The sequence below is a fragment of the Myiozetetes cayanensis genome, unplaced genomic scaffold (assembly GCF_022539395.1).
Source record: "Myiozetetes cayanensis isolate MyiCay16 unplaced genomic scaffold, myiCay2020 scf32, whole genome shotgun sequence".
Classification (NCBI taxonomy): Eukaryota; Metazoa; Chordata; class Aves; order Passeriformes; family Tyrannidae; genus Myiozetetes; species Myiozetetes cayanensis.
Window position 1 is genome coordinate 4,824,108 of NW_026087544.1, and position 24,817 is coordinate 4,848,924.

Sequence of the window (24,817 nt, forward strand, 5' to 3'; positions counted from 1 at the left end):
GATCTGACCTCCTCAGTGGGCATTTATCCACACAGAGCACACCACTGCAAGCATGGGCAGCACACCACTGCAAGCATGGGCAGCACTAAGGGTGTTGAGTGCAGGCTGGGCAGCAGTGGGTTGTCTTCTTATGCCTTTCAGTAGATTTTCCTCAGGCTGCTCACAAGAACTCTCTCCATGGATTTGGAAATGGAATTTCTGAGGGACAGGCACAGTCAGCCACACAGCTCACACCAGCTGTGAAGGAAGGTGGCAGAAGCACTCAGATGAACACACACAGAGCCCCTGCAAACAGAGAGGAAGGGTCCAGGGATTAAGGCCTTGGATTTGCCAAAAGACTGAGACATGGGAGTGAGGGGCCCATGGAAACAGAGAATCCAGGACTCCAGGCACTTATCACCTACAGAGCTTCCAAGGCAAAATCACCCCAGGTGATTTCTCAGGACCCCCCAGCATTTGGCTCTCCAGTACCAGCGTTAAGGCTGGGAGCTCCAGAACCTTTAGGCACTAGAAATTCATGGCATGTGGCACCAGGATGAAGGAAAATAGGGAAATAATTGTTCCTGTAGTGCAATCAGCCTGTGGCACAGCCCTGGCACTTCAACCAGGCCATTTGGAGGATTTCACTGAAGGCAACTCTCATCACAATCAAACTGGAGCTGGTCCAGGAACTGGCAGCATTTTCAATTTTTTTTGCAAGTAAAGATAATAAACCATGACTAACAGGATGATTTTGAACTCAAAGCCTTCTTACTGCTACTAAGGCTCCAACTATGATTGTGTCCTTAGATAGCACCCAGTGCCCAGGAACAGCTGTTGAAGCTGCACAGTGGGCTGGGCCCAGGGTAAGAGCTCGAGGGTGTTTCTTGAAACTTCTTTCTTAAGCATGTTCATCCACAGTCACCTGGCAGTTGTGAAGGTGGAGATCTCAGGGAAACTCCTACATTGGTCTGGAATTCCTGAGAGAAACAGGAGCTCTGGAGCTGCTCTGCAAGCATTATTGCACCCTGCAAGTGTCTCATGGGGCAAGAGAGGGAACCCTGTAAGCCCTCTCAGCATCCCAGCCAAGGCTGTGCTCAGCTTGAAGGATACCCTGGACCACAGCTCAGGCTGTGGGAAAAGGTCAGCTTGCACCTCCACTGACCATCTCTCTTTTGTCCACAGGCACCTGCACAACAACCGGATCCAAAGCCTGGGAGCCAACGGCTTCGATGGGCTGCACAGCCTGGAAACCCTGTGAGTCACCTGCTTTATTCTCCACCCTAAAGAGCTGCTGTGTGTTCATCCTCCCCCAGCACAGCCTGCAGGAAAGGGGGGGCAGCCCCACTGCTTGTCACTGGTCACCATGCACTGAGGGCAGCAGCAGGGCAGGCTCCAGGCACCAGCACGAGCAGATGCCCAGGGCACAGGGTTCACTGGGGAGTGAGAGGCTGGACCTTCCCCCTGCAGCCGTGCAAGCTGCTCTGGCTCTGCTGCTGCTGCTCCTGCAGAGGGGTCTGTGCATGTGGGCAGAGTGGCTGGGAGGGGGCTCTGAGGCCCCTGGCACCAGTCTAGTCTGAGGTGCAATCCCAAAAGCTTGAATTGCATGCCCTGCTCAGGGAATGCGTCCCCTTCCTCACCACGTGCGGGTGGTCCAAAAGCCTCCTCGACACCTGACAGCCAAAACAAGGAGCTGGCTTTGAGTGAGGGGCCAGTAAAGTCCTCAGGGATCTGTGGGGTATCCCTGTTTGACATGGTCTCATGTCCCCTGGTGTCACCTGTAGCCAGCTGACTTCATCTTGCACCGTATGCTTGGCATGGCTGAGTAGCAATCCATCAGGGAGGATGGGAAGCAGGAATGAATTCTCCTCCAGGACACATCTTCAGGAAGGTAGATTGGAAGAAATTCTTCACTCAGAGGGTGGTGAGACCCTGGCACAGGTTGCCCAGGAAGGTTGAGACCCCATCCCTGGAAGTGCTCAAGGCCAGGTTGGACGGGGCTTGGAGCAACCTGGTCCAGTGGGAGGTGTCCCCATGGGTGCAGTGTGGAACAAAATGAGCTTTAAGTCAGCAAGATGAGCTTTAAGGCTCCTGCCAACCAAAACTGTTCCATGATTAGATGCAGGCAGCTCACCCTGAACTCGAGGAGAGTTAAATCTGACAGCCTGGCCACACATGCCCTGCGCTGTGACAGCTGCATGAATGGCCAGGGCCTCGTGTGCCGTGCGCTGGCCCGGGAGGAAACACAAACAAGCGAGAAAATAAATCGAGGCTCTGAAAGACTGGAAGAGGTGGCTGATGCCTTCAATTGTGCAGAAACATGTCCCTTCATGCAGGCTTGGGGTCAGAGTCAGGCCCTCGCTCCCTGCCAGGGAGAACCAGGGGGTCTGGTTCGTGGCAAAAGGAGGTGCTGCTTCCCAGCATTCAAGTGCCACTCAAGGAGACAAGGCCCCTCTGTGCCCAGCACGGTGCCAACAGCAGCTATCAGGCGAGAGTGGCAGCAGCAGGCAAGCCCTTGGTCCCCAGACACGCTCCTCAGGGCAGGACCATGACATGCATTGTCTCTTCCTTTCAGACTGGCAGATCCTGGGGCCACCCAGAAGGGCTCAGCTGGGGAGAGGTTGAACTGTGCCAGGGGTAGGAGGCTGATGGATGGTCTCCTCTGGTGACCCATGGGTCCCCCATCACTGTGCCAGCTTGGCTTCCTCCCCAGTCATTTCTGGTGGTCACAGAGCCATGGCACCCAGGCAGCACAAAGGCAGGCGAGCTGCAGGAGGAAGCAGAGAACTCACTGATGGGAGAAAACCTTGCTTGAGCTACAGCAGTGGCAGCCCATGCAGCAACATCCCAGCCTGCATCGGGGCAACTTTCCTCTGCAGCAGGGTGGTTAAAGCAGTCCTGCTGCCCACCCCACGCACGATGCAGCTGCAGAGGAGAATCTGGCCCCTTATTTGCCGTGGGAAAGGCTGCAGGATTCCATCGCCCTGGGAGATAATTCTGTTTCCACAGACACTTGTGCTGAAAGCTCATTTTCCCTCCCTTCCCCTCTGGTCCCCCTCTAGCACTTTCTTTTCCCACCCGAGGTGCCACCCAGCACTTGGGGAGAGCAGCATCTTGCTCCCAGTCCCTGCAGGGACAGGACTGAGCAGAGCTGGGGGGATGTGGCTGCCTGCAGGGCTGTGGCACTGCAAGTCCTGTCTGCTGATGCTGATCAGGAAGCCCTGGGAGCATCTGGCCCCTGAGGGTTGTCCCCTTGGAGCAGGGCTTTGCCTGTGTCCAGGTTCTGATACATCACTTGTGTGTGGGACTGTCCCACGGCCCCATCCTGCACAGCTGTCTGAAGCTGCAAGGGCAGCACTGCAGGGGAGAGCTCCAGGCTCATCCTGCTCTGCTCCACATCTGATGGCTCTGAAGGAGTGTCCTCCAGAAGAAAGGAGCTGCCTTCTGCTTCTCTTGGCCTGAGCATCCCATTCTCACCTCCAGGCCAGCCAGCATTCTGAGCCACTGACCCTTGAGGAACCCACGTTCCTCGAGGGACCCCACCCACCTCGGTTAATCCTTAGCACTCACCTGCCTGCTGGTCAAAACTGGACAAGCTTTGGGGTAAAAAATTATTGAGTGTTGACTGCACCACCCCAGCCAGGCTGCTGGACCTGCATCACCTACCACCCCTCAGCGCTTGTGTATGTGGAGATGATTACAGCCTCTGCAGATATCCTTTAACTCAAATCGTGATTACATTCTGTTGACAGCAGTTTGCACGTTCTCTTGGCTTGTGGAGGCCAAACTGGGCTCTCAGATACCCTGTGGGTGTTACCTCCTGGAAGGCAGCAGGATGGTAAAATACTGTTTCAGGTTTTTCTGAAGAGCCTGGGAAGTTTTAGGTGCAGAAACCTCTGTTCCCCTAAGGGAAATATTTCTTCTCATATTCAGCTAGACAGGAAAACTTCTATTTGTATCAAAGGCAGCCAAAACTCTGAAAGAAGCAGCAGCCAAAACTTTAGAGAGAAGCAGCAGCCACTGCTCCACACAGGTCTCAGCAGTGTGTAAGCTGTACAACCACACTGGACTCTACCCCAGGTCCCAGCACTTCTGCAAAAACAGATCCCAGTGGAACATCTCTGTTCTTCGAGAGGGCTTGGCCCTGTTGTTCCAGGAGGGCAACAAATTTAGAAAGGGATGAAGTCAGATGAATGACTTCATGTTTCCCTTTCACTGACCTGCACCTTCTGTGCACAAACCAGCTCTGCCAAGTACACAGCAAGAGCAGCTCCGTGTTCTCCACACTGATGGGGGGAAAGGGTAGATGTGCAACACCCATCGGGTCTCAACCAGTCAGACACCAGCATGCAACTGAAGAAAGAAGCTCCAAGAATATTTTCTCTGTCAGGGCAAGACCTGGCTGTTCACAGCCCCCACCCAGCCTCCTCTTCCCGGGAAGGAAAGTTGGCAGGTGGGCTGGAAGTAAGTCAGAACCGCCCTGGCCAGATTCCCAAAAGGGTTTCGAAACAGCCTTGAAAGCCGGTGAGATTCCCTCACTAGTTCCCATCAGCCTGAGAGGTGACACAGAGCAGCCCTGCAGGGCTGTGGGAAGAAGCCCCAAGCACAGCTCAGCCGTGAGATCAGGTATTAGACAGCTGGGAGTGGGTGAAGCTTGGCATTCCTTAGCCCTTTCCCAAAACCGTGGAGTAAATAAGAGTGCAAATGTCTTGATGTGACACATCCTTCCTGCAGCCCCTTTGGGCGATGGACTCAATCCCTTACACAATGTGTGAGGTCAGGGGGTGCCCATGGTGTATTGTAACCAGCTTCTGCCATTTGGATGGCAAGAACTTCCACGTTTCCTGCTTATTTTAGACCTGATTTCTCAGTCTTTCACAATGCAGGGAGAAGGGCAGGAGGATCAGGCACCTTCCAGTGGAAGGTGTCCCTCCCCATGGTGAGTGCTTGAAATAAGATGATGAGGTCCCTTCGAACCCAAACCATTCTGTGATTAAACTTGTTGTGTGTCACAAGCCTGGTGAGCAGGAATTGTTATGGAAAAGCTGATGTAAGGAGCAGTCAGCTGCAGCCAGGAGCATCTCTGCAGTGACAGGAAACACTCAGACCCCGTGCTCAGGGGCTGGGGGCACGGTGCTAGGGAATACATGGCTGTGTTTTCAAAGGAGCAGCAAAGGGAAAATTGCCATCCAAAGGTTTGCTAACACAGGAGCCAAGTTCTCCACTGCTGTATAAGGAAAGTTTTCTAATGAGGAGATCCCTGTGACATGAATTTCCACATTGAGTCTGGTCTCATGCCCAGGTTTCCTCCTTACCACCCTCACCTGGAAAGCTGAGCAGTGGCCTAAAGCCCCTGAGCTTTGCAGCCACTCTGAATGCAGGCTAAAGCCTGATGAATTGTTGCCTCATGCCTTGTAGTGCTTGACTTTGGCCCCATTAGGTAGATTGTGATAGCACTGAATTTATCCTTCTGAGTCCCTGAAATATGAATGTGTCATGGATCAGGGCTGGAGGGGATGGGGATTGCAGGAAGTCTCTACACACATCTAAGCTCCAAGTCACTGCTCTATCCAGGGTAAATGGATGGAAGTGGTAGGTGACCTGATACTATTCAGCCAAATAGATATCTAGGTATATGGGGGGAGGTTAGTGCCTCACAGATAGCCTTGGTGAGGGCATCTCATCATGGAAACTGAATTTCAGAGCTGGCCCCCAAGTTCTGGCTCCAAACTCAGCATACATAAACCATCATTTAGCATTTCCACCTTGCCTACTGTTAGGGAGCCCTCAGCCCCCATGGGTTCAGACAGCAGGCAGAGAGTGCAGCTGAACAGAGGGAGAGAGGTTCCTCATGGATCTTCCTACCCCTTCTGCCAAAAGAGTGGTGGAAATGACCCATTGAAAATGCCCCTGGGCTGGGATCTGTGCTTTGAGGAAAAGGAGAAGGCATTTCTTTCTCCTGTCAGGATTGTTCTGGCCAAGCAGGAAGAGGTGTTGTGGCCCTGAGGGAGAAAGACCTGATGATGTGCCCCAAAAGTCCTGCTCCTCTCATTATTTGGGCATCTCCAGCCCATCTCTGACAGGGATGTGATGGGGAGCCAGTTCAGGGAGGCCTCACAGTCCTCGCCCATCCTCTCTACCTGAGATGACCCCACTGTTTCCTACCTCCCTTGCTTCTCCCTCCCCATCCACATCCCTGCCAGCTCCTCCGCCCATCAGATGGAGATAAATCACTTGGAAGGAGCAAATCTCCATTCATTTAAAAACCTTTTAATTTATTTTTTTAAAAATAGCGCTAATAAATTAAAAACGTCTCCCAGAAGGGCTGAATTCAAAACCCTCTGGCTCCAGGCACTTTATCTGCCTAACCTTGCCTCACAGGAAATGCCCTTACCACAGCACTCACCCCATTATCTGGGTAATTAGTCGAGTCTGTAAATGCAGAGCAGGGCTGGAACCTACCAGCTCCTCCAGAGAGTTGGATTTTCTTTGGGAGAGAAGACCAAAAAAAAAAAAAAAAAAAAAAAAGGAAAGGAAATTAATATGAAATGCACCTCAGGCACTGAAGGCAGGAAGAAGGAAATGGGAAATACCTCCAGCATAGCTCATACAAGGGTTTTTTAACCCTTTTAGGGAGAGGCAGGCTTTGCTGTTCACCTGGAAAATTGTCTGCCAAAGTGCTACCTTATTCCTCAAGTGGATTTCTCTCCATCAGCGTGTTTAACTTGAAACCTTTTGTGCAGTCTCTTGATGCTGACCCCAGTCTGTGCAATCCCCAAAGCAACTGATGGGTTTGGCTCCCCAGGGCTGCCCTGTTTGCTGCACTGAGCTGCTCTGGTGCTTCCTCAGCATCCTGATGCTCCAGCCCTGCAGTGTCAGCGTGGGCAGCTCATCAGATCCCAACCTGCCCTGTCAGAGGATGGAAGGGACTTCAGGACAGACTTTGGTATCTAGGCTGAGGGGATGGAGAAAAGAAGGGGACAGGTGGATTTTGGGAAAGAATGGCCACAGCTCAGGGCCTTGGGTTTCATGGGTCCCTGTTCCTGGTGCCAGAACAGAGCTATGGAATTAATTGTCTGCTCTGATCATTGTATAAATGGAAAGTAACTTTTCCAGCCTTAATGATCCTGTTATTCTATAAAATATGGCACCTGGTTGTGCACTTTTCGTGTTCTGGACTAATCTGGCAGCTCTTCCCAGCTCAGCCACAAGCCATGAGCTGGATGTGAAGTGTCTGGGTAAAGCTGTCTGGCCAGTGCTGGGCAGGAGGTCAAACTGCATGGTCACAACAGCCCCCTTGGGCTTCCAGACTACCAATTAAATCATTCCCAGTGCTTGATTTGGCCACAGTAACCAGCAGGACTGGATAGCAGCAGTGATAATTACATTTACTGGTAGCTGGATGAGGTGCCAGCACGGGACAGGTGGAAATGCAGGTCCTCAGGAGAGGCTGCACAAAGTCCCCCCCAGGCACCGTGGTAACATCTCCAACTCCACTGGGACTGAAGCAGTCAGTAAATGTCCCATCTCCAGTTCCTAATCTCACTGCATCTTCAGGTTTATTAGCTGCAAATTTGTAGTGTTTTGTGGCTTATGGAAGAATTTATAGTACTATATAATTTTCTTTTTTTTTTTTTTGGCTTCCTGTGTGGAACCACTAATAGTCCCTAACAGGCAGAAAATTGACCTGAGACTCTTTCCCCTCCTTCTCTCCTTTTGGCCTAACTGAAGATATTAATAGTTCCAGGCTGCATGTTGTCAGCTTCAAATCACCCTGGCAATTAAACCCCAAAATAACCGTGCCTTTGATGTCAATTTGCTTTTATTTCTAAATAAACAAGAGGGTTGGTTAAGATCTCCCAAATATGAAGCTATAGGCTCCCCCTGGCAATAACAATAATGGAAAGCCAGCCAGTTCATTGTGTCTTGGGCAGACTGGGTGACCTTTCAGAGGTTTTCATTCCAACCAGAAGAACAGAAAAGGCTCCTTCTTGACATCCCACTCAGTGTGGAGCTGAGAGCAGCAAAGCATTGCCCCAGCACCTCAGATAAGGCAGGGAGAGAAAGGAGACCCTTGGAGGTGTTCACAGCACATCCATTTCCCACATCCAGCACCCCCTGGAATGAGTTTGTGAACAATGACATGCTCAGTGGAGGAAATTTTGTTGCTCTAGACAAAAGAAAAAAAAAAAAAGAAAGGAAATTAATATGAAATGCACCTCAGGCACTGAAGGCAGGAAGAAGGAAATGGGAAATACCTCCAGCATAGCTCATACAAGGGTTTTTTAACCCTTTTAGGGAGAGGCAGGCTTTGCTGTTCACCTGGAAAATTGTCTGCCAAAGTGCTACCTTATTCCTCAAGTGGATTTCTCTCCATCAGCGTGTTTAACTTGAAACCTTTTGTGCAGTCTCTTGATGCTGACCCCAGTCTGTGCAATCCCAAAGCAGCTGATGGGTTTGGCTCCCCAAGGCTGCCCTGTTTGCTGCACTGAGCTGCTCTGGTGCTTCCTCAGCATCCTGATGCTCCAGCCCTGCAGTGTCAGCGTGGGCAGCTCATCAGATCCCAACCTGCCCTGTCAGAGGATGGAAGGGACTTCAGGACACACTTTGGTATCTAGGCTGAGGGGATGGAGAAAAGAAGGGGACAGGTGGATTTTGGGAAAGAATGGTCACAGCTCAGGGCCTTGGGTTTCATGGGTCCCTGTTCCTGGTGCCAGAACAGAGCTATGGAATTAATTGTCTGCTCTGATCATTGTATAAATGGAAAGTAACTTTTCCAACCTTAATGATCCTGTTATTCTATAAAATATGGCACCTGGTTGTGCACTTTTCACATTCTGGACTAATCTGGCAGCTCTTCCCAGCTCAGCCACAAGCCATGAGCTGGATGTGAAGTGTCTGGGTAAAGCTGTCTGGCCAGTGCTGGGCAGGAGGTCAAACTGCATGGTCACAACAGCCCCCTTGGGCTTCCAGACTACCAATTAAATCATTCCCAGTGCTTGATTTGGCCACAGTAACCAGCAGGACTGGATAGCAGCAGTGATAATTACATTTACTGGTAGCTGGATGAGGTGCCAGCACGGGACAGGTGGAAATGCAGGTCCTCAGGAGAGGCTGCACAAAGTCCCCCCCAGGCACCGTGGTAACATCTCCAACTCCACTGGGACTGAAGCAGTCAGTAAATGTCCCATCTCCAGTTCCTAATCTCACTGCATCTTCAGGTTTATTAGCTGCAAATTTGTAGTGTTTTGTGGCTTATGGAAGAATTTATAGTACTATATAATTTTCTTTTTTTTTTTTTGGCTTCCTGTGTGGAACCACTAATAGTCCCTAACAGGCAGAAAATTGACCTGAGACTCTTTCCCCTCCTTCTCTCCTTTTGGCCTAACTGAAGATATTAATAGTTCCAGGCTGCATGTTGTCAGCTTCAAATCACCCTGGCAATTAAACCCCAAAATAACCGTGCCTTTGATGTCAATTTGCTTTTATTTCTAAATAAACAAGAGGGTTGGTTAAGATCTCCCAAATATGAAGCTATAGGCTCCCCCTGGCAATAACAATAATGGAAAGCCAGCCAGTTCATTGTGTCTTGGGCAGACTGGGTGACCTTTCAGAGGTTTTCATTCCAACCAGAAGAACAGAAAAGGCTCCTTCTTGACATCCCACTCAGTGTGGAGCTGAGAGCAGCAAAGCATTGCCCCAGCACCTCAGATAAGGCAGGGAGAGAAAGGAGACCCTTGGAGGTGTTCACAGCACATCCATTTCCCACATCCAGCACCCCCTGGAATGAGTTTGTGAACAATGACATGCTCAGTGGAGGAAATTTTGTTGCTCTAGACAAAAAAAAAAAAAGCCAAAATCATCCCCAACCCAATAAGCCCTGACTCTTTCCCATCTACCTTGACCCTACATGGGAAAGAAGCTCAGGAGACCCAGCACAGGCTGGGCCAGATTCACCAGGGGAGAGCAGGCAGAGGAGACACGTCCAGGATGGATGGAGCCCTGCTGGTACCTGGGGAGAGACCCAAGGACTGAATTTCACTAAATGAGCAGGAACTTCCCCCTGTTCCCCAGGGACACCACGGTGGGGGTTGGATGCTGGTTTTGGGTCGTTCTTGGACCAGAGCCTGACTCAGGTTCTGGGAAAGAAGGAGGAGGGAAACCATCCTTGAGTCCTGGTCTGGATCTGGGCTTTGGGAAGGCCAGTCCCACTGCAGGGAAGGGATGACATCTGAGGACCATCTCATCAGGCAGTGGCTTCTTGAAGCCTCCTCCAAGCATCTGGACCCCATGAAAGGGGCAGAGCCGGGCAGGGGGCAGCGCTGGAGACAAACCCGGCGTGAGCCCCACACGATCCAGGGGCTGCAAACATCTCTTGGGGGGGCTGTTCCCTGGAACAGCCGGGTTTGTTTTCCAGGAGGGAGGGCAGGCTCACCTCCCCAAAACCCAGGAAGCACCGGCAGGAGCGAGCAGGGGCACATTGTCAGTGCTGGCAGCCGGGCTGGAGCGCCACGACTACACCTGGTTGCATTTCCACTTTCCAACGAGCCCGCTGTCTGCCAGCGTTCCCAGATGGGTTTTACCCAGCGGGAGCTGCTGAGCACAATGAATGCTCTTTGTATCTGTCAAGTGCAGAGGGGGAGGGAGGCCCCAGGATGCTGCCAGGGCTGGGAAAGGTGTGTGTTCGCTCAGGAAGGGCTGGTCCTGTACGTACTTGCACACACACAGAGGTACAAACAGAACCTTCATCTGCTGATGAAAGACCTGCCTGCCTGGAAGAGGTGCAGGCTGGAAAGGAAACGCATTTTTAGAGAAAGGCAGGAGCAAATATTGCAGCAGAGTGAATTACTCCTTGTAAATAATACTGGTTGCAGATCTAAGATCCCTTGTTCTGTTAGTGAATCACAGGTGAGACAAGCCTCCTGTCTCTTGGGCAATGTTTCCCATCTGTCAGCAGCTCACAGACACGTTGGGTGTCGCTGGGGAGAAGCTCAGCCTTGTGCCATCACACAAAGAATCCCACAGCAGTGGTGACACAGCAGCAGTGGGCAGTGTCACCTGGGGACAGGGTTAACAACCCCTCTTCCAGGGACTGTCCCTTGGCATCAGACGGGCTCATCCCAGCCCTTTTGTGGTGCAAGGGAGGGAAGTGCTGCAGGCAGAACAGCCAGCCTTGAATGACCTCTGCAGATTCTTGCTCTCTGTGGAACCTCCCTGTAACTTCAGGGAGTCACTGCAGGGTGAGACTGTTGAAGGTATTACACACCTCATGTGCAGAGATCTGGGGCTGTCGGTCAACTTTGGCTGCTGATGTCTCTGATTTCATCCAGTGCAGTGATCTGGAGGTTAACTGGATTTGACTGATGCTTTGAAAATACCCAGTGGTGCCCTGCTTGCACTTCTCACTGCTTGCTCTCTTTGGAAATCCACTCCTGTGCCTTCCTGAGCTGCAGAGAGAGGATGTGCATTGTTAACAGTCCTACCCTGGGCTTAACTGAGGCTGTGCAACGTGAGGCCATGATGGAATCAGGATTCCATCCACAGATGCTGGCCAAGAGCACCCAAGCAGCTGATAATGAGCCCCAGGCAAAGAGAGAGGCTGTGAGCAGTCGTATGTTGGGCTGTTTATTCTGAAACATTTGGGATCAGGCAGAGAAGACCTGAGGAAAATCAGTGGAGAGACAGAGCTGTGATATCACATAGGTGTGAGCTGGTGCGAGGAGGGGACACATCACTCCTGTTCCACTTCTGGGTCCTGGGGACAGGCACAGCAGCCTCAGGTGTGCTGGGACCACCACATCACAGAGTGGACACAGTGGGCAGGCAGAGCTCATGGGCTCATCACGAGCCCCGTGCTCCTTACCCACTGATTGCCAGCACTGCCAATTATTAGACAGTGTGAAAACCCTTTGCAGGTCCTACAGGAGCAGGATTCATTTGCTCAAATCCATGCTCGTAGTATCAGCAGCGAGATCCCTCTGTAACTGGAGGAGGGAAAACTGCCCTCAGTGTCAGGGGACAATCCTTGCCAGATCAGGACCCACCACATCCCCTAAGCTTCACAGGGGATCCAGCAAACAAGACAAAATCCGCCCAAGACAGCCTCATTCCATAACTGTCGTCTGGTTCTGTGCCCTATCTTGCAATTCCCCAACAAGTATTCCCTAAGACATAAGTCATATAAGCCAGGAGTCCTGGAAGGACCAATTTGGAGACACTCTCTGGGTTCATTTCCTGTGTAAACCCCTTCAGGACAAAGTCAAGGTGATGCCAGAGTCATTCCCAAGCAGGGGCACTGGCAGTAAGAGAAGATGTAAGAGAGAAGGGGGCCGGGAGAGATCATAACGTAATGCCCATGCCCGGGCCCAGAGGATGAGAATTACAGGGTAATTGGGCAGCAGCTCATTGCTGTGTAAATGCTCAGTTATTTCTGTTCCATAAACCACAATCCAGGTTACATGGTAATTACTCTGAGGTTCATTAAGTGTTATTATACAGTAATCTCCAGGAGCCAGTAATTACTCTCATGTTCCAAAGTATCTACCTCTTAAAACTCGGTGAGTGTCGTGCTGGTAGGGAGCAGTCGCAGGGGTTTCAGACTTCTGTGAGCTGACAGTTCTTGTCCTTCAAAGAATCCCACTTTGACCTGGAAAGGCAGGAAAAATTACTCAGAGCCAAAGCCCCCAGGGGTGAGCTCCTGGCAGAAGGGGACAGGGCACTCTGGAGATGTGAAGCAGCAGCACTGCCCCACTCTGGGCATGGGGGGACTTGGGGGAAAAAGTCCCGACTGCAGCAGCCAGGGCTTGGACTGACTTTCACCTGACAGTCAGACAATATTCCTGCTGCAGGAATGTGAAACTGTGTTTCCAGGCAGTAGGAAAAACCTGTCCAGCATGGTAGGAAAAGCCTGTCTCCCATGCTTAACTCCCAGGCTTCCCAGCACAGATGCACAGGGTTGAGTTCCTGCAGCAGCCTCAGCGAATGTTTTTCCCTTCTCTGTGTTTCAGGGATCTAAACTACAACGAGCTGCTGGAATTCCCTGGGGCTATCAGGACGCTGGGCCGACTGCAGGAGCTGTGAGATTTCCTATTTATTCCTTTTCAAAGCCATTCCCCGATGGAGGGTGACCAATAAAGCATCACCTGTGCTCTGACTTGAGGGCAGCACACGGTCCAAGCTGAGGACTCAAATTCCATCTGTTCTCTGGCTACTTCTGATGTCCATTCCCCAGTTTGGGACCACAAACTGGAGTTATCTGTGTTACTGTGAGGCCAAAGCTTCTGCAGACCCTGTACCACCTCCTCTGGATGTGCAGAGACTGTTTTAACTCCCTTAGGATAAATTTATATAATAGGGAATCACAAAAGTGATCCACCTTTTTAGTGGATAGCTCTCCCTCCTCTCACTGGTCAGCCTGGGAGACACTGAAAATGAGAAAACATCCCAAAATATGAAGGTAGAAGCCCCAAGGTGGAGTAAGTTGATGTGGATCCACAGCTCCTGTGTCACACTGGTACCAGGCTGGGGTGGAACAAAAGCAGCTGCTGCTGTGTTTTCCTGGGACTCTTGGAGTAAAAACCTGACACTGCTTTTTTCTTTACTGGAAGAATTCTCACAAGATTTCCCTGTTCAGCCCAGATATCACCATTCTTCTCACCTTCAAAATGAGATAAGATCCCTAATCCACTTTGAGAGGGCTTTTGAAATGGCCATCACTAAAGAAGAGGCAAATTTCAAACAGTCATCAGCTGATCACCTACTCAGACTCCCGTGGGATTAAAAAAATTGGGCATCACCCAGAGCCTGGTCTGAGCCCTGGACACAGACCCCTGTGGCTGCCTTTGGTGTACAGGAGGTCAGACTGTGACCCCAGAGCTCTCTCTCACTGGAAAAGTCTGCTGATAGCAATTTCCTCAAGCTTAACCAAAAACATCCCAGCTAGAGCTACAAAGTCCCAAGGGCTGATAATTCCTGCTGCACTCTGGTTGGCAGCTGTGGAGCTGCAGTGGAGACCATCCATAAAAATTACCATTCCTGGGGGGTAGAGAATTTTGTATGTGATTTGCTCCTGTTTCCTGACCTGTGAAGAGTTCAACCCCAAGTCTTGCTATGCTTGGTGGGTTCTGTGGGGTCACCTATGGAGCACCCAGCTGTAGGCAGAGTAAATGCAGCAGAGTGAGGGCTTTGTCCTGCCAAACCACAGACCTTGTTCACCTGCTGGGATGATGCTACAGCTGGGACAGAGCCTACACCTTCTATTTTATGTGTTTTTTTGAAGGCTTTAAAAGCGTTGAGGAAAGAAGGTTAATTTAATTAATTAATAACAAGATATTTTTTCTCCCACCAGCGGTTTTCATAACAACAACATCAAAGCTATTCCAGAGAACGCATTTGTTGGGAATCCCCTCCTCCAAACAATGTAAGAAAATTAAATAATGCTTCCTACATCTTTATATTACCCAGAAAGGGGCATTTCCTGATGTCTTTGGTTGGGATTTCTGACGCTGGTCAGCATGACCACAATCTGACACTTGTTATCCATGGGGCAGCACAAGCTGAAATAGCTCCTTCTCAGCTACACCCCAGGTTTTTGTGTGAGTTCTCCTTTCCCTGCAGCTGAACTTTGCTTCAGCAGTGAAGGAACAAAATATGGGTGCTCTGCATGGAAACCCTCTAAGCCCTGGAGGACATCTGGTAGCTTCGGGGTTCTTGACCTGTAACAGCATCTTCTCTTCATGTGCAGCAGACTCTGACTGGTTCCTCTTTCCCATTGCAGCCATTTCTATGACAATCCCATCCAGTTTGTTGGACAGTCTGCTTTCCAGTACTTGCCAAAGCTCCACACTCTGTAAGTTCACCAAGCACATCCTCAAAGATGTAACACGTCCAAGCTCCAACCTTGATGGACTGGGCATCTTTGGGGCCTCCTCCCTTCCTCTTCTCAAGAGCCCCTGTGTCAACAGGCCAGCCCCAAAGGTGGTGATCCAAGGAACAGACACTGCAGATGTTTTCTGCTGAGGAAGAATAAGTTTGAAAAGGGTATTTTGGAAGCAGAAATTAATTCCTCCTCCCCACCCAGCTGACAGGCACTGGAGCCTTCCAGGGTCTCCACAGCTGCCTCGGGACCAGCAAAGACCTCACATACAAGGACCACAACTTCTGCTGCTGTTGTGTAGTTGCCCAAGCAGAAGGACACTGAAGGCATCTGCCTTCCTGAATAAGATAGAGAGGTGGAGGAACAGTGGGCAGCCAGCAGTGACAGAGTTTCCTTTATGTGTTTGACCTTAAGCCTGGTCCAGGACCACCACCATGCCCACCCGGACCAAAACAGTTGCTCCACGTTGGCTTTTCAGCCAACCTGTTGTGGCACAGCACTAAATACTGAGGCAGAGGCAACCTCAAAATCTCTATTTATAAGCCTCACCCAGCCCCTTGCTGCAGGAACACTCAGGCAAATAAAATAAATCATTCAAATAGCCCTGCATTCTTTAGATCCAAATGCACAGACCCGGGGAGGCCTGGGTGGGATGCCCTGCTTACATTCCCCATGCTAATTGTTTGAGGTTTGTTTTTTTTTATTTAATTTGGCTAGAGATCATGCCAAGAATGTCAGTGGCTGGGAGAGGCTCTGGGCTTGCCAGGTCTCCCTGCACAGGAGTGCCCAGCTCCATCCCATCCATCTGCACCGCACGAGGCAGGGACACTCCGGATCTGGGCCTCCAATTGCCACGTCTGGGTGTGAGGAAGCAGATTGGCAACTGTGTGGCTGATGGGTCTGGCACCCTGGGCAGCTGCACGTGCCTCCAGGTCCTGTGCCCACCTCACTTCCCCCCGCGTTTCTCCGCAGGTCACTCAACGGTGCAACGGACATCAGAGAATTCCCGGACCTTAAAGGCACCACCAGCCTAGAAGTTTTGTGAGTGGCACCTCTCTCCCTTTTACCCTGCTAGCTGTGCTCTTCCTCCTTCAAGGCGGTCCAGGCTGTTTCAGTGAGGACAACTTTCCCAGTGCTGTGCAGTATTCAGCTCTGCCTCTCCCTGGTCACTCACCCTTCTGCTTCGTTTCACCCCTGTGGCTCCTGAACGCAGCTTTCCTCTCCGTGAGTTGCTCTCTCAGTACTCTTGAGTGTGCTCCAATCTTTTTGTTGTTGTTGTTGTTGGTTTTTTTTCCTCCTTCCCTCCTGCACCTGTGAAGGAATGAGCCTCTGAGGGCAGTGTTTCAGCACGGTCTGCTGAGCCCCAGTGTCTCTGCCCATACTGGGGCCAGCACTGCAGAGCGGGGCAGGAAATATCTGCCACCCACGGTGGGGCTCCTGCAACCATTCTGGTGTCCTCCTTATCCCTCCAAGCTCTGGAGAGCAGGGACTTGGAGGACACTGGTCCCCAGGCAGTGCCCAAACTGGGAGCACCCCAGCCATGCCTTGTCTCAGGGACACAGGGACACCCCATCTGTCCCCTATCCACAGGTTTGTGAAGCAGTCCTGGCTCCAGGCAGGTCACCACTCTGGACAACAGGGAACTGGGATGGCAGAGAGTGCCACAGAGGGCACTGCCACCTGCCCTCAACACATCCAAGGGCAGCTGTTAATTCGTTATTCAGCAGTGTCCCAGAACTTCTTAGAGGCACATTCACCTTTGCCAGATCCAGCAGCAGGGCCTGTTCCCAAAACTGCCAGCCAGTTTTTTATCCTCTCCAGGCCTTTCATTGCCCCATTGAAATTGTCTCTGCTGCCACCATTTGAGACTGGTAGCTGGGCTTGTGGGTCACAGAGTCTGGGTGCTGGCTCTCAGCAACACCATTTCTTCTCCTCTCCTCCACCCCTCTAGGACCTTGACCCGGGCAGGCATCCATGTCCTTCCCAGAGGGATGTGCCAGCAGCTGCCCAGCCTCCGAATCCTGTGAGTAACCTGTGTCTCTGTCCTGCCTGGTCCTTAGAAAAATGCCATATCTCCTCACGTGGTGCAGCAGAGCCCCACCAGGGTTTTGCTCAGAGACTCCACACTCCCTTGGCTCTGCCTGCTTAGCTGGGCACTGAACGATGCTGAGAGGGGAGCGTGCTTTCTTCTTTAACTTGGTACACGATGAAATCAACATCTCAGAAAGACTCCTGCAGCATCCCAGGAATCACACCCGTGGTTCCTGAGATCCCCAGCTTTGTCTGCAGTCAAAGACATCCTCAGGAAATGAGTCATGAGCCAGATTTATACAAGTTTGCAGCCTTAGGGCAACAGGAGGCTTGCCTCTCATGAGTCTTTATACAAGCAAGCTGAAAAAAAAAAACAAGTTTGTTCCAGGAAAGCAACAGGAGTAAATTCTTGATCGCAGAAATTGGAAACAAGAGTAAAACATAAAAATAAAAGAACACAATTTGTAACTTAGGAGATTACAGCCTTTTGGCTCTGGCTGTCCTTGTAGAGAAGATCTCTCATCTTTAGACACCTGGACCCATTCAGCGGACAACTTGTCCCAAAAGCACAGCCCTGGCTGTTTAGTCCCAAACCTCTGTTTATGCTTGCAAGTTATCAGACTGTAAACCCTCACAGCAGAGGGTTCTTCGTGGCTGCCTGCTCCGTGTGGGGGAGTTTTATTGGGACACCCCACCTTGTTCCTCGTTCCTCTTCCCTGGTGAACTTTCCTGACGTTCATTGCGTCGCTTTCAGAGTTTGGACAGAGAGTATGTGGGCTGATGTTTGTGCATTTACATCTCTCTTGCCTTTGGAATGGGTTGGTCTCCTGTCTCCACAGACCCACTGGTGCTCTGCCAGCCCCTCGAGAGTCCATCAGGGGGACGTTACAGCTGTGACACATCTGGCCACAGATGGCACAGTTAATGCTGCACTTCTGCCCTCCCAGCACGGGGTGGGTTCTCTGCAGAGATCCTGAGTGGGGGCTCAAGGAGCAGGGGCAGAGGGTGGGCACTGAACCCAGCAAGCACCATCCTGCTGCTTTCATCCAGAGCTTCTGCTCAGGGCACAGATTTCATGGAATATCCTGAGCCAGAAAGAACCCACGGGGATTATGGAGGTGCTGGTCCTGCACAGGACACTCCAACAATCCCACCCTGTGCCTCAGAGCGTTGTCCAAATGCTCCTTGAGCTCTGGAGGGTTTGTCTTTCAAGCAGAAAGAGGTGAAACTCCCCTGAGCAGAGCTGAAGTCCCTTGATGCCACCACCACCTCTGTCCTGGTCTGTGCCCAACAGAGCCCCGGTGACTGAGGCTGCTCTGCTTGTAGATAACTGGGCTTCATCTGGTTACCCTCACTCTGGAGGAACCAGAAATAACTCCTGGGGCTGGTTCTCCCCCCAGCACTGTTAGCTGAGCCACTGCCCTGTCAAGCCTGGTGTCCTGACACAGGGACCAGGGAGAAGTGACTGATGCTAAGGCTTTTGCTTCCCACTGGGTGAAGCCTCCAGAGCCCAGCACAAACCTTTTGCTTGCTTTTCCCTCCCTCCTCCTCTCCACCACGGAAAACTGGTGGTGTGGGGGTTGGCAAAAAAGAAAAAAAATAAAATAATTGAAATATTTTAGCAGTAACTTATTGGCAGAAAGATGGAAACCAAGTTTGGAAAGTCGGCAGAGAAGCCACATACAAAACTTCACCCTGGGGCAAATTTCCCTTGAACAACCACAAATCCAGTCTCTGCTGGTGGGGGAAAGAGCTGGGTTTAAACATTATTGCTTGCCCAGCCTGCTCCAGAATAAATTCTCATTAGGCTGTGTCAGGATGGGTTTTCCTCTGACTATCAAGGCACTCTACTCTGGATTGTGATGTGACACTTGTCCATGAACCAGTGGGAGAGGAGTTTGCTGGGAACTACTTTCAACAGACAGCACTTAAAGGAACAGGGACCAAGGCACCAGAGGTTTTCACAGTCTGTAACGTCCTGAACCAAATCCCTGCCAATGCCACAACCCTTTCTGTAGCCTTGGGAGAAAGCCAGGACAGGTTGAATGGGGAGCAGGCAGTTGGTTTGGGTGCTAGGAGGGAGTTGAGCAGCTGGCTGGCCAAAACCTCCCTGGCTCTGCAGGCACATCTGCAGTTTCTGTGAGCTTCCATCACAGCAGCTCTGGCACAAACATCTCTCTTCTTCTCCCACAGAAAGCTGTGCATGGCAGAAAGTGGCACAGCTGGGTTTCACAGCTGACTTGGGGCTGGGGGGGACAAGCTGTACAGGTGGTTCCATCAGTCCACAGCCTGGGCTGGAGGGAGCTGGGCTGGGGCTGGACGAGTGGGGAAACCACGGGACAACCCTTGCCTTGCACAGAGACACTCAGAGCCAGCACCAGGTGTGTGCAGGGTGGAGATCCCCCTCACCTGGGGTTGCCCAAAAGTGGAGATCCCCCTCACCTGGGGTTGCCCAAAAGTGGAGATCCCCCTCACCTGGGGTTGCCCAAAAGTGGAGATCCCCCTCACCTGGGGTTGCCCAAAAGTGGAGATCCCCCTCACCTGGGGTTACAGTGCTCTGCATCTGTGCAGAGTGGAGTCATCCCACCCTCCAACAGTCCCTGCTTTCCAAGGGAGGGCTCAGGGGCACTGGTTTTTGGTTCCTAACATTGCTGTGCTGTCCTTCCCCTGCAGAGAGCTGTCACACAACCAAATTGAAGAGCTGCCCAGTTTCCACCAGTGCCAGCGGCTGGAGGAGCTGTGAGTACAGAGATGTCCTCGCTTGCACCGTGCTCTGGGGTAAAAAGGGCTGTTTGGAGGAGAGAGGCAGTTCCCACACACAAAAATCCACCTTCACTAAGCACTGGGAAAGCTGGAGATTATAACTCACTGCTTGGACTGCAAAGGGACCAGAGCTCCACTCTTTGCCCCTGTGCAAATACAGAATAAAAACGTGTTCCCTGTGCACAGGAGCTTAATTCACTCAGGTCCTTTCAGAGGTCCCAGCCACTGCAAACAGATGTGACAGCACAGAATTCACTTCTCTAACTCCAGTCCCATTATGAGCTAATCAAGAATGGGGTTTATCTCTAGCATAAACATCTTCTGCAACCTGGAAAAACAGACGTATGGGAGCAGAATCTCCATTAAAAAAAAAAAAAAACCAACAAAAAACCCAAACAAACAAAAAACCAAAACCACAAACAAAACAAAAACAAACAAACAAACAAAAAACAGGGGAGATTGACCCTGCTTTCTGCAGCATCCCAGCCTGGATGGCCAGACCAGCTCATCCAGCCTTAGCAATCTGGGTGTTAGAGCACTGTGTGAAAACACATTAAAATGAGAGTTACACAGACCCTGCTGCCCTTTGTGGGAGCTGCGAGGACAGAGATAGAGCTGGACATATTTTTATCTAAAGTACCCCCAAGGTAAACGTTTGGGAAAAAATAGAAAGTCCAAGAAAAAAGGGACAAATGTTCAGAATTCCAAACCCGTATTTTCATGCATTCTGCTGAAATTTCTGCTTACAAAACATTACAGTGTGCCAAATTCAGACTTAACAATAACGTAAAATCACAATAAATCTCTCAGGCTGCTGAACTCAAGACAGATTATGCTTTAAATTATTATTTTCTTGCAAATTAGCATTCAGTCCCTTAACCCCGAAGTTATTGTCCTGTAAGCCCCACCCCCAGCAGGCATCAACATTCCTGCTGGTAAATACATTGGAAACAAGTCTGATGGTGCGTGGTGGTACAGCCTGGCACACAAACAACTCAGGTGTGCCTTTGCTCTGCTCTAACTGCCAGTGTGCAGGTTTTTACCTGCACCACACAGGTGATCCCTCACAGCTAAACATCCCTAAGTTATTTTTCTCTGCCTCGTTCCTTCTGCCCAAACTCCACCTCTCCTGCTCAGTGACCCCTGAATTTGTGCCCAGAGCTTCCAGTGGCCCCCAGATGAAATCTTAGCCAGAGGTAGGAGCGAGGACGACCCGTGGGGCACCCAGGGACCAGCAGCAGAGCAGGCAGGAGAGCCTCAAGTGCCCACTTTTGGAACAGGAACACGTGGCCAAATATCAGCTGAGATGTTACAACCACCGCATGCAGGGCCCTGTGTGAGATGAGTCAAGGTTGTTTCTGAGCCTAAAGGCAAGTTATCTACGAAAAATCTACAGGGGAGCTGCTGTAGGTACAGCACTAGGCAGTAGCTGTGTCCCCTTGTAGAAGATCACAGATGGGGACACCAGTTCTGCACATCTGGGAATTCACGATGTGCATCTCGTAGGAATCTTAATATTTACTCACCCTTGTTCCACACCAGGGAAAAATGAAACACTGAGTGTTTCCCACGGGGTGCATGGTTGGAGTATTCTAGGTGTCTCTTGGGGGTGTGGGAAGTGTGTAGGTCAGCCAGCAAAGTCTGTGGGAGCCCCCACCCTGCTCCTTCCCCTTCCCCAGGGGGTGTAGGAGGCTGCTGGAAAGGAGATGTGCAGGGCTGAGGCACTTCATGTGTAGATGTGGATGGTGGGTTCAACAAGACATTGGGATTTTTCTTCATGCAACACTGAGATGCCTTCAGCCCTCAACCCCCCTTCACCCTCACAAAGGCAAAGGGTAGCACCACGTGGTCCTTCCTGCAGGATCACACAGAGCTGGTTGCTGGTTCACTGGCTCCAAGCTCTCCACTTTTGCTCTGGATGAAGCAGCTTGCAGGCTTAGGGCAGAGCAGAGTGGGAAACCAGCGTGGCTTTGGAGATAAGAGGGCACCTTTAAACACTGCACATCAACAGCACTTTGCTGAGCCACGATGGCATCAAAAGCAGGGGCTGCCTGAGCCCTGGAGCTGCCTGTAGGGAAGAATGGCTCTGAGATGTTTTGCTGCTCATCCCATTTAACTCTTAAAATAAGAGCAGGTCTCCCAAGTGCAAATAACAGCTTCCACTGTGACAATCTGCATTGGCTGCACTGGGACAAAGATCCCTACAAAGTAGGAACGCTGCCTTCAGCTGTCTTCTCAAACCAGTTTCTGTTTTCCCAGTGGTCTCCAGCACAACAGGATCCACGAGATCAGAGCAGACACCTTTGTGCAGCTGATGGCCCTGCGCTCCATGCAAGTATTGTCTGGCAGGGGACTGGCTGGAGTCTGAAGGGGAACTGTGAACCCCGGCAGGCTGTGGGGAGTTCCAACCCTGCTCCCTCTGTCTCTGCTGGGAGGCTTTGCTCTCGAGTCCCTCTGCCCCTCCCCTTTAGAAGAGAAGAGGGCACAAACCACCCTTCTGGCTTCCCCTGTGCCTGCAGACCCCTCTGTAACTCCCCTCAATCCCTGCCCACGCACCACCTGCTCTACGCACGCGCTGCAGCTCGGGCACAGCACAGCCCACGTTGTGGACACACCTCCTAAATGCAGCCAGGGACTCATGGCAGGGATCTACCACGGTGTACCTGAGCTCCTGCCCCCCTTGCCATACACAGCCTGATCCTGGGCCATGCAGTCCTGGAACATCCATGCAGAGCATCCCATGTGGTTTGAGACTTCCTCCCCACGAGCTCATCTTCGATGGATGAAGTGCACCCAAGCACGCACGTGTCATGCACAGAGAGTGACCTCCCAGGTGCTTGGCACCTTTGAGAGCTAGTTAGGCCCTGCAGGGCACCTCTGTCCCTGTGACATCCAAACATGGCAGGAGACATTCAAAAATCATCTTGGTTCACCTTCCACACCCCCCACCCCCGGCCCTATCTGTGCTTGTTACACCCAGCACTGTGACTGCATTGGGGATGCCCTGGTACTAAGGCATGACCTTAGTCTACTGCTCTGAGGTTTAGCATGTCAGCATAAAATCCCCAAATTTACAGAAAATGAACCCAGAAAGGAATCTTTCTCATCAGTGGAGGAGCTCCTGCAAGGCAAACTCTTGTGCTCTTGCAAACCCAAGCATTCTTGTCCCTGGGGAGCTGCAGTGGGACAGAACTTGCTGCTGACCAAGGGGCTACAGGATCCCACATTTGATCCCATTGAGCCCCTGGTGTCAGCAGCTTCACTGCCCTGCTGTGCTCCCTTCTTACTGCTGTGTCCTTGCCTTGCAGAGACCTGAGCTGGAATTTCATCCAGTTTATTCACCCAGAGGCCTTCGTGACCCTGCACTCACTCACCAAGCTGTAAGTCGCAGGGATATTTCCTTCACAGTGGTCCATGGATGGGAGGTATCTGAGGACCTCAGACTGACTCTCTAGGCAAGAAGGACACTCAGGATTTAGATGCTGGAAGGCTGATGTGCTGAGGTGCCTGTCTCAGCACTGATGTGGACAGACCAAATCCCAACTCAATACCAACGGGATGATGAAGTGCAGGAGGGGCTGTCTTTAAGCTGCTCTCACCCTGAACACTTAAACTTCCATTTCCTGGTGCTTTCATACCTGCTTTAGATGTCTTTATGGAAGATCAAACAGATGGACTGTTTCAGCAAGAGTCACTGCAGATCATCTGCACTGGCTCTGGAGGGTTCTCAGTCCTCAGCCCCCTCACTAAGCCTTTGGGTATTTTATGACCTGGGTATTTTTATACCCAACCTATTTTGGAGGAAGAGGTGTGTGGAGCAGGGACGTGTACAGGGAGGAAGATACCGTGCAGAGCTTTCAGCATGGGCACCAATCCCATCCCCTCGTTTTCCCAGGGATTGCAATCTCAATCTGTTCTTCTCCAGAGGTTTCTGGCTCCCATGCAGCACCCAGCCCCACCTCAGCATCACACTGAGGGAGCAGTCGAGACGGGCAGCTGAGGGCTTGGCTGAGGTACCAGTGGCAGCAGAACCCTGACCGTGGTCTCCCTCTCTACTTTCCCTTCACCAGGGACCTGACTGACAACCAGCTGGTCACGCTGCCTCTGGATGGCTTGGCTGGACTGACCCACCTGAAGCTCCAAGGCAACCCAGCTCTCTCTGAGCCCTTCACCAAGGAGAGCTTCCCCAAAATGAGGTACTTGGGGTGTTGTTTCTTTCACTTCTAGCACTCAGCACAGCCTGTATTTGCCTAAAGCACCCAGGCTCCTGCTCTCCTTGTCTCTCTCATGCTTTGGCCAATGGGCAGAGGAAGCTTCATCTGCTGCTCATGCATCTCATCCTTTAACATCTTTCACTGGAGAATGGTGCTGTGCTCCCTGGCCCATCACCCCCACCCCAAACACACACACAAGTGGAAAGCATGCAGCGAGCCCAGCTCAGGGCTCCTCTCAATGGAAAACATTCCCAGAAGCAGCCCTAGCTAATGACATCCAGGTTTCCTTCTGTAAACTCTGTTTGTGTGGCCGTGTCTTTGTCTGCTGTGGATTAATGAGGAGCCTGGAGGGGTCAAACTGAGCAAGATGAGGCTGGGAAAGGCTCAGAGAGCAGTGCTGTGCTGCAGGCTCAGGCTCTCCTGACCCTCCTTTACAGGTGGGCCTCATCCTGGCTCCTGCCCTCAGGCTGAGGTGTCCACGGTCCAAAGAACACAAATTCCCCTCAGGCAAAGTCCTCTGTTCCTTGGGTCTCATGGGGAGTTCCCTTGGAGCCAAGAATGCAAAAGCTGAGGCTCCCACTCATCCAGTGTGAGTTCCCAAGGCTGGAGCTTCTCCATTTTGGACACCTAGTGCTGGGACCACAGGCCACTGCACCAACACTGGGATTAACAGCTCAGGCCTGAGGAAAAGTGTGGAGCTCTCACATCAGTCCATCTCACAGTGGGGTCTGAAGGGCTTTCTCTCTGACTTTTTTGGCTCATCATAGCTGGGATCTACTGCATGACTGGTTTCCAAATGGCAGGGGATTCCAGAAGCTTTTGGAGGGTTTTCTGCACCCAAGAGCATAGAATCACAGAATGTGATTTGTGATGAAACAAAATATTAAAGCTCATCTCATTCCAACCCCTGCCATGGGCAGGGACACCTTCCACTAGACCAGGGTGCTCTAAGCCC

At 51.4% G+C, this 24,817-nt stretch overlaps 1 protein-coding gene across 2 annotated transcripts in view; it reads left to right on the top strand.

Annotated features, from left to right (window-relative positions):
- The window catches only part of LGR6 (leucine rich repeat containing G protein-coupled receptor 6), a 111,703-nt gene that overhangs the window by 77,299 nt on the left and 9,587 nt on the right, over window positions 1–24,817 (top strand). For both annotated transcript variants that reach the window (XM_050327078.1, XM_050327079.1), the window contains 10 exons: window positions 1,165–1,236; window positions 12,987–13,055; window positions 14,327–14,398; window positions 14,756–14,827; window positions 15,827–15,895; window positions 16,806–16,877; window positions 19,559–19,624; window positions 21,908–21,979; window positions 22,957–23,028; window positions 23,719–23,844. In XM_050327078.1, the coding sequence (XP_050183035.1) occupies window positions 1,165–1,236; window positions 12,987–13,055; window positions 14,327–14,398; window positions 14,756–14,827; window positions 15,827–15,895; window positions 16,806–16,877; window positions 19,559–19,624; window positions 21,908–21,979; window positions 22,957–23,028; window positions 23,719–23,844 (762 nt within the window). The remainder of the gene's footprint in view (window positions 1–1,164; window positions 1,237–12,986; window positions 13,056–14,326; window positions 14,399–14,755; window positions 14,828–15,826; window positions 15,896–16,805; window positions 16,878–19,558; window positions 19,625–21,907; window positions 21,980–22,956; window positions 23,029–23,718; window positions 23,845–24,817) is intronic.